The sequence below is a fragment of the Hyaena hyaena genome, unplaced genomic scaffold (assembly GCF_003009895.1).
Source record: "Hyaena hyaena isolate Hyena2069 unplaced genomic scaffold, ASM300989v1 scaffold_22, whole genome shotgun sequence".
Classification (NCBI taxonomy): domain Eukaryota; kingdom Metazoa; phylum Chordata; class Mammalia; order Carnivora; family Hyaenidae; genus Hyaena; species Hyaena hyaena.
The window spans coordinates 6,534,218-6,545,942 of record NW_024080654.1 but is presented as its reverse complement, the minus strand read 5'-3'; the positions used below and the strand labels follow the sequence as shown (position 1 = coordinate 6,545,942).

Genomic DNA, 11,725 nt, shown 5'->3' with positions numbered 1-11,725 from the left:
GGTGCCCACGCCTCGTGCCCCAGCCCAGGAGGGGCCCTCACATGCCCCGGAGGCAGGGAGAGGTGCCATGGACCGTGAGCACCACAGAAGGCTGGCACGCTTTGCAAAGTATAGAGCTCAAAGCTTCAGCGACCAGAGGTCCTTCGATCTGTCCTTCAGACCCACAACCATCAGGTACAGTGACACATTTGAGCTTCCGAAGTGAGGCCCCAGCTCCCGGAGCACTCGCACATCTGGCACGTCGGTTTCTGCTCGTCACCAGGCTCTAGGCTACTTTCCTGCCTCCAAACACCCAGACACGGACTCGTGCACGGGGCTCTGTGTGGCCAGTGCCTCTCCGTCTCGGGTGACCCGCCCTGGCGGTTCACGCTCCAGAACCGTGGGGCTCTGCACCGTCTCTCCCATGCAGCTGATGAGGCAGGTCCTCAGGACATCTGGACACTCGTCCTCCAGCGTCCTGTTCTTGAGGCACCTTCACTTGGAAGGTATCCAGACCCACGTTTCTGTCTCTGTGCCGAGTTGTGTTGGTTTTAGTTCTTTAATGTTTGGTGCTCATCCTTGCACGCGTCTCTCCTGTCCTGTCTTGGTGGCTCTGGCCGGCCCCGTCTCTGAGGGCACCTTTCTCGTTGTGCGGTTCTCGGCAGGCACCGACCAACAGGGCGGGCATCAGGCTGCGGCCCCTGCCTCGCCCAGCATCGCCTGCGTGGCCCCTCTGCTTGGCTGGGGCGGGGAGTTGCCCACGACGTGGCCCCCGGGGCTGGAGCAGGACAGATCACCCGCTTGTCCCACAGGAAGGGACGGAGAATGGGGATGGAAGGTCGTGTTCAGAGCAGTCCCACGGGAGCATTCTCGCGGCACCAAGTGGCGGGGGCCGTGAGAGGCCACAGGGCCGCGTGCCCGCCTGTCCCCAGCTGCCTGTCCTGCTGTGTCCTGAGAACACAGGAGTCTTGCCCCCCTGCCCCGGGGCGTTGGGTGCTGTTCCTTGCTTTCCAGTCCCTGAGGTCATGTGTTTGTGGCTAGTATGTTTGAATCTGTGTACAAGTGTGAGGCAGGAAATAAAAACCACTGATAATCACGTTGCCTCAAAATAAGTTTTGCTGTCGTCTCGAGCTGCTTTCCCCCAGTGTCTCTAAGGCGCACCCACCACTGGGGTCACATCTCACGTACAGTTGAGGACTCTCAACGTTATAGCGCACACGTATTCGTGGCCACGAAGTAGCCTCAGGAGAGCCGCTGGCCGGCAGGGGGACAGCCGTGGCCGCAGCCCCATGCACTCCGCGCTACCGACACCCCCTCGTGAAGGGCTTCCCGCCTCTCGGAGAAGCCCTTCAGGGGTCAGGGGGGTGGTCTACACCCCGACTTGTCCTGTAGAGCTTCCTTGACGCGCGCCGTGATCTGATCCTCTGGCTGCCACGTCCGTGCAAGGTGGGTGCTCAGAGAGAACTGGGTCGTCAGTCCCCGTCCTGTGCAGGGCAGGGTGCCGCCTCCCGCATCCGCCGGACGTGGCCAGTGTGTGGAGCTTCCAGAAGGGCTCAGCCAGAGGTGTATGGTCCCCGAAGCCAGCCGCGTTTTGTCCCGGGGCGGGCTCGCTTCCTGCTCCGCACTAGGGCCATTGAGTTCCAGGCCGCAGAGCGGCACCTTGCGCAGCTGGGGCGTCCCGAACCCACGAGCCCCGAGCCGGTGCCAGGATGTGCCGGGCCTGGACAGCGGCGCAGGGCCCCCGTGGATCAGGAACGGCGCTCAGGGCGCCTGTGAGGGCCCCAGCCCCGGGTGAGGGGGCCCTGCGGTGACCCCTCGCCCGCCACGTGTGGCGCAGGCTTAGGGTCCTCTGCCGCAGGGTGGTGTGTCCCCTCCTGGGGGCCTGGTGCCCCTGACCCGTGCACCTCGTCTGACTGGCTTTCTGGCGCCCCAGGAGGCGCCTGGGCAGCAGAGGCATCTTGCAGGAGCTGCTTACTGACCCTTCCTTCTTCAGACTTTGTTCAGAAGGGCTGAGGCCTCGTTCGGCAAAGAGTGTGATGACAGGAGATAAAAATATTACATTCACCGAGTGTTCCCTTTTTAAAACAAGGAGTAGGATTGTGCTGCTATTTTTAAATAGACCAGCGAGTCCACTGGAGAATCTGAGCGGTGCCAGTGCGAGTGGTGGAGACCAGAACCTCCCCCAGATGACAGCTTCAGGGAGGTCGTACACCCAGCTCCTCTCGGCACCTGGCAAGTTGGGGGGGGGGTGAGTCTGTGACCTGCCTGGGCCGGGGGCCCTCGCCCCCATTCGCCTAGTACAGCCGCAGGACCCCTGCCCGTGGGCGGCTCACAGGGGAGGGTGATTTTCCGAGGGGACTTGTCGCTGTCAACGTGCACTTGTGGATGCAGGTGCTTCCACGGTGGACACGGCCACTGCGTCCACACAAGATAGGCCTGCGAGCCCCCCCCCCCGGTGTGGAAACACCCCTTGGGGAAGGTTGGCGGCCAGCAGACCGCGGGCTAAACGAGGGCCATAGCGGGAATCAGCGTCTCTATGTGGGCCTGTTAGCCCATGGGTGGGGTCTGGGTGTCTGCACAGCCGGAGGCCCGGGGCTGCTTCGGATTTCACAGCTCCTTCGGCGCTTACAGACCCGCCCGGGAGCCGGTCGGCCGGGCTCCCACGGGAAGTGTTTGTTGGTGAAAAGTCTGTGGCGTGCGCTCGTGTCTCAGATCTCCACCACGAATGCCACGGTTGGGGGTGTACAAACTCGGCATCACTTCCTCAGTCTTTTCGTGAAAGTATCTTTGCCACTTGCGTTATGGTCTTTCAATCTCGTGATTATGTAAGACCCCACAGCTGTTTAACTCAGCGTTCTCTGGGTTTTTCTCTCTGGTACGCACGCTTCTAAAATGAGTTTGTTAAGAAAAACTGCTAACTGTGTTCTGTTGTGTTTGTCGCTTTATTCACCTGGAAATAATTTCAAAAGCAGAAATCAAATATGTCACTTATCACAAATCTCTTGGCAGGATGGGGTCATGTCTGTGTCGCTGTGATGCTCTCCTTAGGGCCCCTTAAGTGGGGCGGGTCTAGCTCAACCTTCCAGCTTCGTCAGCCAGGGCCTTCCCCGAGATACTGTGGCTCTGAGAGTGGCGGGGCCGTGCCTGTCACCTGGCTGCCACAGGGCGCCGTGGCTCAGGGAACTCTGGGGTGACAGGGCCTGGCCCTTGGGGCTGACCCTTGAGGACCCTCAATCTCCGTCCTCCCTGCCGGACAGGTCTTTGTGGGTCCTCTACCCTTGGGCCTGCGCTCTTGTCTGTGAGAAGGACGTGGGCGCCGTGGGTCCCTGGGCCTCAAAGTCCGGGTAAGGAGGGTCGCACGGTGTGAGGACTCAGACGCTCAGGCCACCGGTCCCCCGTGTGAAGGACCACAGTCTCGTCAGCGCCACCAGACGGCTTCCCTGCGGCGCCAGCAGCGCTCAGGGGAAACCCTGGCCCGGGGGCTCTTCCTGCGCCCCAAGTTCTGTCAGCCCTCTCAGCTTACGACCCAGGCCTCATCTTTTCTGAACACTCGCTGTGGGAGGGGAACCTACTCCCAGGGGTAGGCTCGCTCCGGGGTGGGGGGCCTTTCCTGTCCCGCTTCTCCTGAAACTGAAGAGCTCGGCTGCCCGAGGGGCCTCTGGGTACGTTTGACCCCGTTTCCTCCCCCAGGCAGACAGGCTCCCCCCCCCCCCCCCCCCCCCCCCCCCCCCCCCCCCCCCCCCCCCCCCCCCCCCCCCCCCCCCCCCCCCCCCCCCCCCTCCGCCCCCCCCCCCCCCCGTCCCCCCCCCCCCCCACACGCCCCCCCCCCCCCCCGCCCCCCGGCCCAGCCAGAACCTGTCTGACAGGCTCAGACGGAGAGAGAACCAAGGAGACTCTGTCTGCAGCCACAGAAGGGCTGAACGGGCTCAGAGCAACGAAGCCGGCGGCGAGGCCGGTGCCCCGATGCACTTGCAGGTCGTTATGTCCTCAGGAAACCGACGGCAGGGCCTGTGGGACCCCACTCCCCTGAGGTCCCGAGGGGAGCCCCATTCCCAGCGGCAGAGAGCAGGAGGGGCGCCAGGGGCTGCAGGTGTGTTCATGCGGCCACAGTCTGAGTCTGGGCAGATGAGAACGTCCCCATGGCAGAGGGAGGTGGCTGTACAATAGTGTGCGTGTGCTAAAGGCCCCCGAGCTCTGTTCCCTCACGGATGGTTCAGAGGTCAAGTTCTTTGTCACATATATTTTAGCACAGTTTTACAAGTGGGGGAGGTCAGTGCGTGGCTGTGGCATCGGTGGACAGGAAGGGGGTGCATCGGGGGCTGGAGGGACAGCACATGCACCAGGCGTGGGGGCAGCTCACAGCCGGCAGCCTCTCGAAGTGAGAGGCTGAGCCGCCAGCCTGGAGGTGGCGCTGAGAAGCACTATCGAGCCTCTAGGAATAGACGCCCTCCTGAACTTGTGCAGCGCTGGCCGCTCGTTTGTTCCTTCTGCGAGAAGGGCCTTCCTGCGAAGCCGGGGGTCCAGGCAAACACAGCGTCTGTTTGCGATTCAGCTCCTTTGGGTCACCGCGGACACTTTGCTGGACGCTTTGCTGAAGGAAGGGAGGTGCAGATGGTCGATACCTACCTGTGTGCGTGGGGACGCCTCCCACGGGCTGTGGCAGGTCCTGCAGGGCTCTGCTCGCACCCAGGGAGCCGCACGGCTCCATCCGGAAAGTGTGGCAGCCGCTGGGCATCTGGGCCAAGGGGCTGTCAGAAAACTTCAGATGGAGAAGCACAGAGACAGCGCACTGTTCTCCCTGCAGAACAGCCTCCCAGGAAAAATTCTCAAGCAGAAAAGAGCTCCTCACCTCCCAGTCGCAGAAATCTGGGCCACGGTGTCTCCTGTGCGTTCGGGAGAAGATTGCCGGCTGGAATGCAGATGCCCGTCATCTCTGAAGTGCGGGCGCACGGCGACCACGTAGCTCGTGTAAGTGCGCCCCGTGCTGGTGCCCGGCACGAGCACTTTCACAGGAAAGCATCAGTGTGTCAGGTCTGTTTGCGGTGGAAGTGAAGTGGGTTTCTCCGGGTGTGTAACTTTGATGCTGTGAATCTGGGACACTTGTCTTTATATTATTGCTCTTAAGTTCCAAAGTTGACATGCTGTCATTTTTCAATAGTAGAAATATTTCTGAGCGTGACTGCATTTGGAGATCCAGCCTTTAAAGAAGTGAGTGTAGAACGAGGTCAGTAGGGCGGCCCCGGTCCCACATGACTGGTGTCCTAATGAGGGCGATCAGGTCGCACAGGGACGCGTGTGAGGACGCGGGCAGGAGGCGGCATCCGCGAGCGCAGGGGAGCGGCGCAGGGGACCAGCCCTCCGTCCTGCCGCTCCGGGGCTGTGCGAGCGTGACTGCCATCTGCGCTGCCCCGCTGCGGCCTGTGCCAGAGGCCCGCGCTGTCGGCACTGAAACGGGAGGTCCTATCACAGAAGGGAGAAGGGGAGAAGGACGTGTGCCCTCCCGCCCTCCCCGGGGACTGTCCATCCGGCTGCCTGCGGGTGGGGCAGGTGGAGGCAGAGCAGCCGGCTCTGCTCCCGGGGCCGGGCTGCCTCCCGCGCCTGCCTCCTGCTGCGTCCCTGAGCGTGATGACAGGTTAGACTGTATCACGCGAGCAAACTCCCCCAGCGTGGTCTCTGGAAGCCAATCGGGCGTCTCTGCTGATGCCCAGAGCGCACAGAGGAGCTGCGCCCCACGTCTGTGCAGGAAGGACCGGAAACGCCAGCTGACGGACGCGGGCTCGTCCATAATTGTGGGGCTCCCTGCGCTGTGCACCTGCTGTCTTCCAAAACCTGTTTTTCTTCTGCAGAGGACTCTGGGGGGACCTGCCACAGGGCACGCGGGACCTGCCCTCGGAGGAAATTGCATGTGAGACGCCTGAGCCTGGGAGGCCGGGACGACGACAGGGGCCTGGTGTTTGTGAGCACGGCCCGCACGCCGGGCACCGACCAAGCCCCTCCGGCTCCTGCTGGGGGGGGGGGACGTGAACAAGGGGACGAGCGTGTCTGGGTCACAGCTCCAGAAACAGTGAGCAGGGGACACTGGACACGGGGGCCGCCCCAGGACAGCCATTTCGCTCAGGCTCCTGGCTGGACCCCCAGCGGCCGGAGGAGCCTGTGGTGTCCGATGACCTCCCCACGACTCCGCACTCGGTCCAGGCAGGCAGCCGCTCAGACTCAGAGATGTGAGCATCCTGTGGGGCCACTGGAGACCCCGTAGCGCCCCCGCCTCTCTAACGTCTGCACTTGTCCCCTCTGGCTTTGTGGGGACGCCAGGAGCAGAGGGCCTCATTCCCTCCGGGTGGCTGGCGGTGCACTGACCCCGGGGCCCCGGTGTGCCCGTCCGGACCAGGTGGCAGGCCCGCAGCGGGCTGACGGGGGCCAAGGCCGCAGGGCCAGTTCTGGGCCCTCCTGCCCCCAGTCGGGGGGGGCCTTACCGCCTCACTGGTTACACACAGCGTTCTGGGAATTTTCACACCAGAAAGCCGCTCCCTGTACCCAGTGCCCAGCTTCCTGGTTCGGCCGCGGCTCCACCCGTTTTTCTTTCTTCTGGAACACGTCTCATGCCAACTCCAAACCTCATATTATTTTACCCATCAATACTCTTCTTTAGGCAAAGAGAAAACAAATCAGGGCTTAGACTTTAACTCGAAGGGACGGGACTACTGCCACAGTGAGGTCTGGAGGCTTCCCCGGAGCTGGGCCCCGAGAGGCAGGCGGCCGGGGCCCAGCAGGGCAGGTGAGACAGCGGGCTGGCGGCTGAGCGGGCTCAGCGGCCCTGCGAGGTGAAAACAGTGCAGCTCATCACTGGTGGGCCAAGGAGGGCTGCGGGGACAGAGGCTGGCTGGTCCTGGAGGAGTGGGGTACCCGAGTCTCCACTGCACCCCAGGGGAGGGCTTCCCACCTGGCATGGCGGTGTTGCATCGGTGGTCACATCTCTCCAGCCTCTTTTCCCCTGAATCAGCAGACCCCGCCTCCCGCGCCAAATGTGGGGTCACGCTGCTGTACAGGCCCCGGCTGCGGAGCAGCACCCACATCCAGGGCTCGATGGACATGCAGTCTTGGGCTCCCATGGCCGCCCTCTGGGTCAGGGTCCCTGCCCGAGTGCATCACCAGGGCGTCCACAGCAGGTGTCCACCCCCCCCTCCCCCCCGCCAAGGCTCCGCCTGCACAGGAGCTCGGGGACACGGCAGGGGGCCTGGTGGCGCCCGGCGAGTGGCAGCCTGCGTGGTCCCCAGGGAGGACGGCTCAGCGCTCTGGCCTCCATCACCATGGCAACGACGGCTGTCTCAGGGGGTGGGCACCCCCAGGACTAAAGTTCTCTGAGGCCGGTTCTGACTTCTAAGAGGCAGCAGCTCTTAACAATCGGGCGCCGAGAACCGGGGCTCCTGCAGGGAGAGGCATCCGTGGGCTGCGTGGCCCCCAAGGCGCAGGTCAGCCTGTGGATCTCACACGTGGCCGTGGCCCCAGGAGCCATCAGTGCTGCGGGGATGGCCAGCAGGCTTGCTCCTGGAGGGCGTGACTCAGTGTCCTGGATAATTGTGGCCCCCAGCTCTGAGGAGAGGTGCTCGGGCCAGGGAAGGTGCCCAGGGAGCTCAGGCCCGGGCACGCGGAGGCGACAGAGATACTCGGAGGACACGGGCGTGTGGCTGCCTCCTGTTCCTAAGTGGGAGGCTCAGGCAGACACTGGGCCGGGCAGCCCTGAACCTCTCACCCTCTGGCTGCTGCCCGCCCTGGGGCTCCCTGCTCCTCTCTTCCCTCCCCTACCTCCGGGGCTGGCCGCCCTCACCTCACGTGCACACAGAACTCCCGTCCGCCAGTTGCATCTGGCTCCAGTACACCTCCAGGGGTGCCGCCGTCACACTCAAGCCCACGTGCACCTGTCCCGTGGCCTGGGTTTCCCATCGGAGCCAAGGCCCACGCTGCTCTTCAAGGCAGTTGTGAGAAAGTGTGTGGCAGGGGTGAAGCTGGATCCTGACCCCGTCAAGAGAAGGGCGGAACTTACAGACAAGGAGACAAGGGGCGTCCCGGACCGCCGGGTGGGGGGAAGCCCCAGAGCCGCGCTAACACGGCTGGGAGCCGGGGCGCTGAGCGCCCGAGAGGTGGGGGCAGGAGCGTCAGCAGGTAAGCACGGCGACAGGAAGCAGGAAACGGGTTTAGCCCGAACGGGAGGGGATTCAGGGTAGCAGGGAAGCCCGCCAAGGGAAGATGAGCAGGTGGGAGAGGTGGGCGTGGGGGGGGGACCCCATGCTGGTGTGAGGATAAGTCCTCCTGTCTGCCGACTGGAGTGTCTGCAGCAGAAAGGACCCTCGTTGAGAGTGTCCCACGGAGGTCACGGCAGGGACCAGGGGGCTTAGAAAGAAGGGACACTGTCTTTCAAAAGCAGAACGCTGTGCACTAAGCTGGGGCCCCAGGACGCGGCAGAACTGGCCTGTGCGGCGGGGTCCGGCGGGCCCCCCACGTCTGCAGAAGCCTGACGACGGCTGGTGTTCCGCTGCGTCCTCTGCCCGCTCGCGGCCCAGCCCTGGACCGACCGGCTCCAGGCCAGTGTCAGCTGCCCGTGGGTCCAGTAAGGCCCGGGGAGACGTGAGGGGGCGCAGCCACATCTCTGCGCGTGGCCTGCGGGCACTACTCACGAGAAACTACTCGGGCGCCCAAGAAGAACATTTCCTCGGGGCTGGTCACCGGTGGACCAGGCTGAGTCTTTCTGCTCAGGCTCATCGTTTCTAAAAGGACCCTTGGGGTGAGGAGGGCTGAGGCTAGAAAGTGCCTTAAATCCAAAATTCAAAGAAGCTTGTATACCCCTTCTCACCACATTTGTAAACCAAAGCTCACAACACACTTCTGGCAGATTTTCTATGGTCTCCCCGACGACGTGACAAGCAGCTTAGACGTGGCTTTCAAGCCACAGCGTTAAAATCTCAGGAGAGCAACGTGCTGGGTCCAGGGCTGCCCGGGGCTCAGGGCTGGTGGCCCCCCTCCCCCTCGCCCTGAGGAATGGTTGCAGACAGCACCCGGCCATGACCCACACTCCCAAGATTCTGAACACAAGTTCAGGGAGAGGCGGTTGAGGAGGGAGCCCCCCATTCTGCCTCCTGTGGGGGCCCCCTGACCTGTGAACCCCAAGTCACCCCAGATGACAATCCTGCAGGGTGCACAGCCAGGCAGTTCCTCTGACCGTGTGAGCCCTGGCTCGGTGGGGGTTTTCCCGGGCAGGTAGGGCAGGGCAGGGCTGGAACCCGGGACCCCCTCCCCAGGCTGGTTTGAGGGGGCAGGAAGGGACAGGTCTGCAGGTGGGTGCCGGGGTTATGACCTCATTAACATGCTGTTCTCAGGTCTGAAGTGAAGACTGAAAAAAACAAGTGAAAAGTAAGACTTGCTCTTTTTGGGCATTAAGAAAATTAAAACAGGGCTCATAGGTCAGAACTCTGACCTTCGGACCCGCCACGCACTGAAGTTTGAAGGTATCTCAGAAGAAGCCCAACTCTATTTATCTCCCACCTCTGCTCAAAGCCCGGGAGGCCTGAGGGGAGGGACAGGGAAAGCTTTCCACCCAGCCAGCCAGCCCCGGGGCACACACTTGAGCTCAGGGACCCCCATCCCGCCCCCGCGTGCACCCCCTACATCCCATCCGGTGCCCGCGTGCGCCCCCCACGCGTACCCCATCCCGCCCCCGGGACTCCCGGTCCCATCCCGCACCCTTCCCCCGGGGCTTAACGCCTCCCACGCTCCCGGCTTCCGCAGCTCCGGACACCGCCCTCCGCCAGGGCCGCGGGAGCAGGTGCAGCCCCGCCCCCGCCCCCGCCCCCCTCGCCGCCCCTCCCCCTGCTCATCCCTCGGCCCCGCCTCCCGCCCCGCCTCCCGCGCCCGCGGCCCGGCGGAAGGACACGCGCTCGGGTCGGGGAGGGGGACTCGGCCCCTCGGCGTGCGCCCCGCGGTCCCCGCACACCCGGGCGCCCCCTCCCCGCCCTCCCGGCATGGAGCCCGCGGGGCGCGCCCGGGACCGGGTCCCCAGGTGAGCGCGTGGGGGCCGGGGCGCGCTTCGCCCAGCCTAGGGTGCGGGGTGCGGGATGCGGAGCTGGGGTTGTGGGGTGCGGAGCTGGGGTTGTGGGGTGCGGGTGGGTGCGGGGAGGCCGGGGCGCGCCCCCCCCCCGCGGGTCGGTCGCGGTTCCCGTCGCGCCGCCGCCCCCACGCGCGCTCGCGGCCTCGTCCCCGCGGGGACTCAGTGCGCGCGCGAAACTTTATCTAGGGCTCACAGGCTCCTCGTGTTCTCGTGTTGTAGGGTTGATCCCTACGGGTTTGAAAGGCCTGAGGACTTTGACTATGCAGCTTATGAAGAGTTTTTCTCCGCCTATCTGGTGACACTCACTAGAAGAGCAATAAAATGGTCCAAACTTCTGAAGGGGGGCGGTGGTGTGCAGAAGAGCCGCACAGGTGAGTCGCAGACGGGCCCCGACGCTGGGAGAGGCCGCGCCTGGGCAGCGCGGCCTCTAAGGGGCAAGGTCTCCCTTCCTCCTCCGACTTGGGGAGGCCCCCCCCCACCCTGGTGACCTGCCCCTGCCCCGCTCACTGTGGGCCTGGTGCCCCCCTCCCCGGGCCTGGTGACCCCCCCAGGGCCTGGAGCCCCCCCAGGGCCTGATGTCCCCCTTCCCAGGACCTGGTGCCCTCCCTCCCCGGGCCTGGTGACCCCCCCAAGGCCTGGTTCCCCCCCAGGGCCTGCTGCCCCCCCCCCCGGGCTTGGTGCTCCCTCCCTGGGGCGCTCCCTCCCTGGGGCGCTCCCTCCCTGGGGCGCTCCCTCCCTGGGGCGCTTCCTCCTGGGGGTCTGGGTGGGGGCCTGCTGGCGCACATCTGGTGTCCTGTGTGGTCTGTTTCTCCTGCTGGAGCCGCACTCCCCTCCCTGCCCCAGTGGCCTCTGTACTTGCTAACAGGGCTGTTGAATGAATGAAGTGCTCCCCAGCAGGTGGTGAGGGCCCTGGGAGGTGTGTGCTTCCTGGACTCCAGATGAGGGACGGGCTTTCTGCGATAGGACTTTAATGACAGAGATGGGTGAGGCCAGAGGTCAGCCGCAGGCACAGAGCTGTGTGGCCGGTATTGGGGACGTAATGAGGGCGTTCTGGTCGGGCAGAGAGGCTGACTGTAAAGAGGTTTTTTTTTTTTTTTTTAATTCATTTTGGAGAGAGAGTGAGCGTGCAGTCAAGTTCAAGTGGGGGAGAGGGTCAGAGAGAGAGGGAGAGAAAGAAACCCAAGCAGCCTCTGTGCTAATGTGGGGCTCGATCCCACAATCCTGGGGTCTTGACCTGAGCCGAAATGAAAAGTTGGATGGACGCTCAACTGACTGAGCCACCCAGGGGCCCCAGTAAATGGGTTTTTAAGCAAGGACGTGTGACAAGCTCAATTGTTGCTTTTAAAAGGGTTAAATTAGTGAATTGGGGCCCAAAGCGGCCCCAGTACATAGTGCAGTTGAACAGGACAGGTGGGTGGGGACAGGTTGATCTTGGGGGTGGGGCCCTCAGGGGGGAGGGAGGCTCTTTCCCAACACTGGGCCCCACCCCCAGCCTGCCTCTCCCTTGACCAGGGCTCCTTGTCAGGGCTGTTCCCGCTGGGGGAGTGTTTAATAGCGACTCAGGTACACTTGCAGTGCACACAGTCCCACAGGGCCGGGCGGGGCCCTAGGCTGCCGCCCCCCCCCCCCCCCCCCCCCCCCCCCCCC

At 64.1% G+C, this 11,725-nt stretch overlaps 1 protein-coding gene across 2 annotated transcripts in view; it reads left to right on the top strand.

Moving 5' to 3' along the window:
* Nucleotides 1-9,882: 9,882 nt before the first annotated feature.
* The window catches only part of GRTP1 (growth hormone regulated TBC protein 1), a 17,945-nt gene continuing 16,102 nt past the window's right edge, over nucleotides 9,883-11,725 (top strand). For both annotated transcript variants that reach the window (XM_039226656.1, XM_039226654.1), the window contains exons 1-2: nucleotides 9,883-10,030; nucleotides 10,298-10,449. In XM_039226656.1, the coding sequence (XP_039082587.1) occupies nucleotides 9,993-10,030; nucleotides 10,298-10,449 (190 nt within the window). In that variant the 5' untranslated portion in view covers nucleotides 9,883-9,992. The remainder of the gene's footprint in view (nucleotides 10,031-10,297; nucleotides 10,450-11,725) is intronic.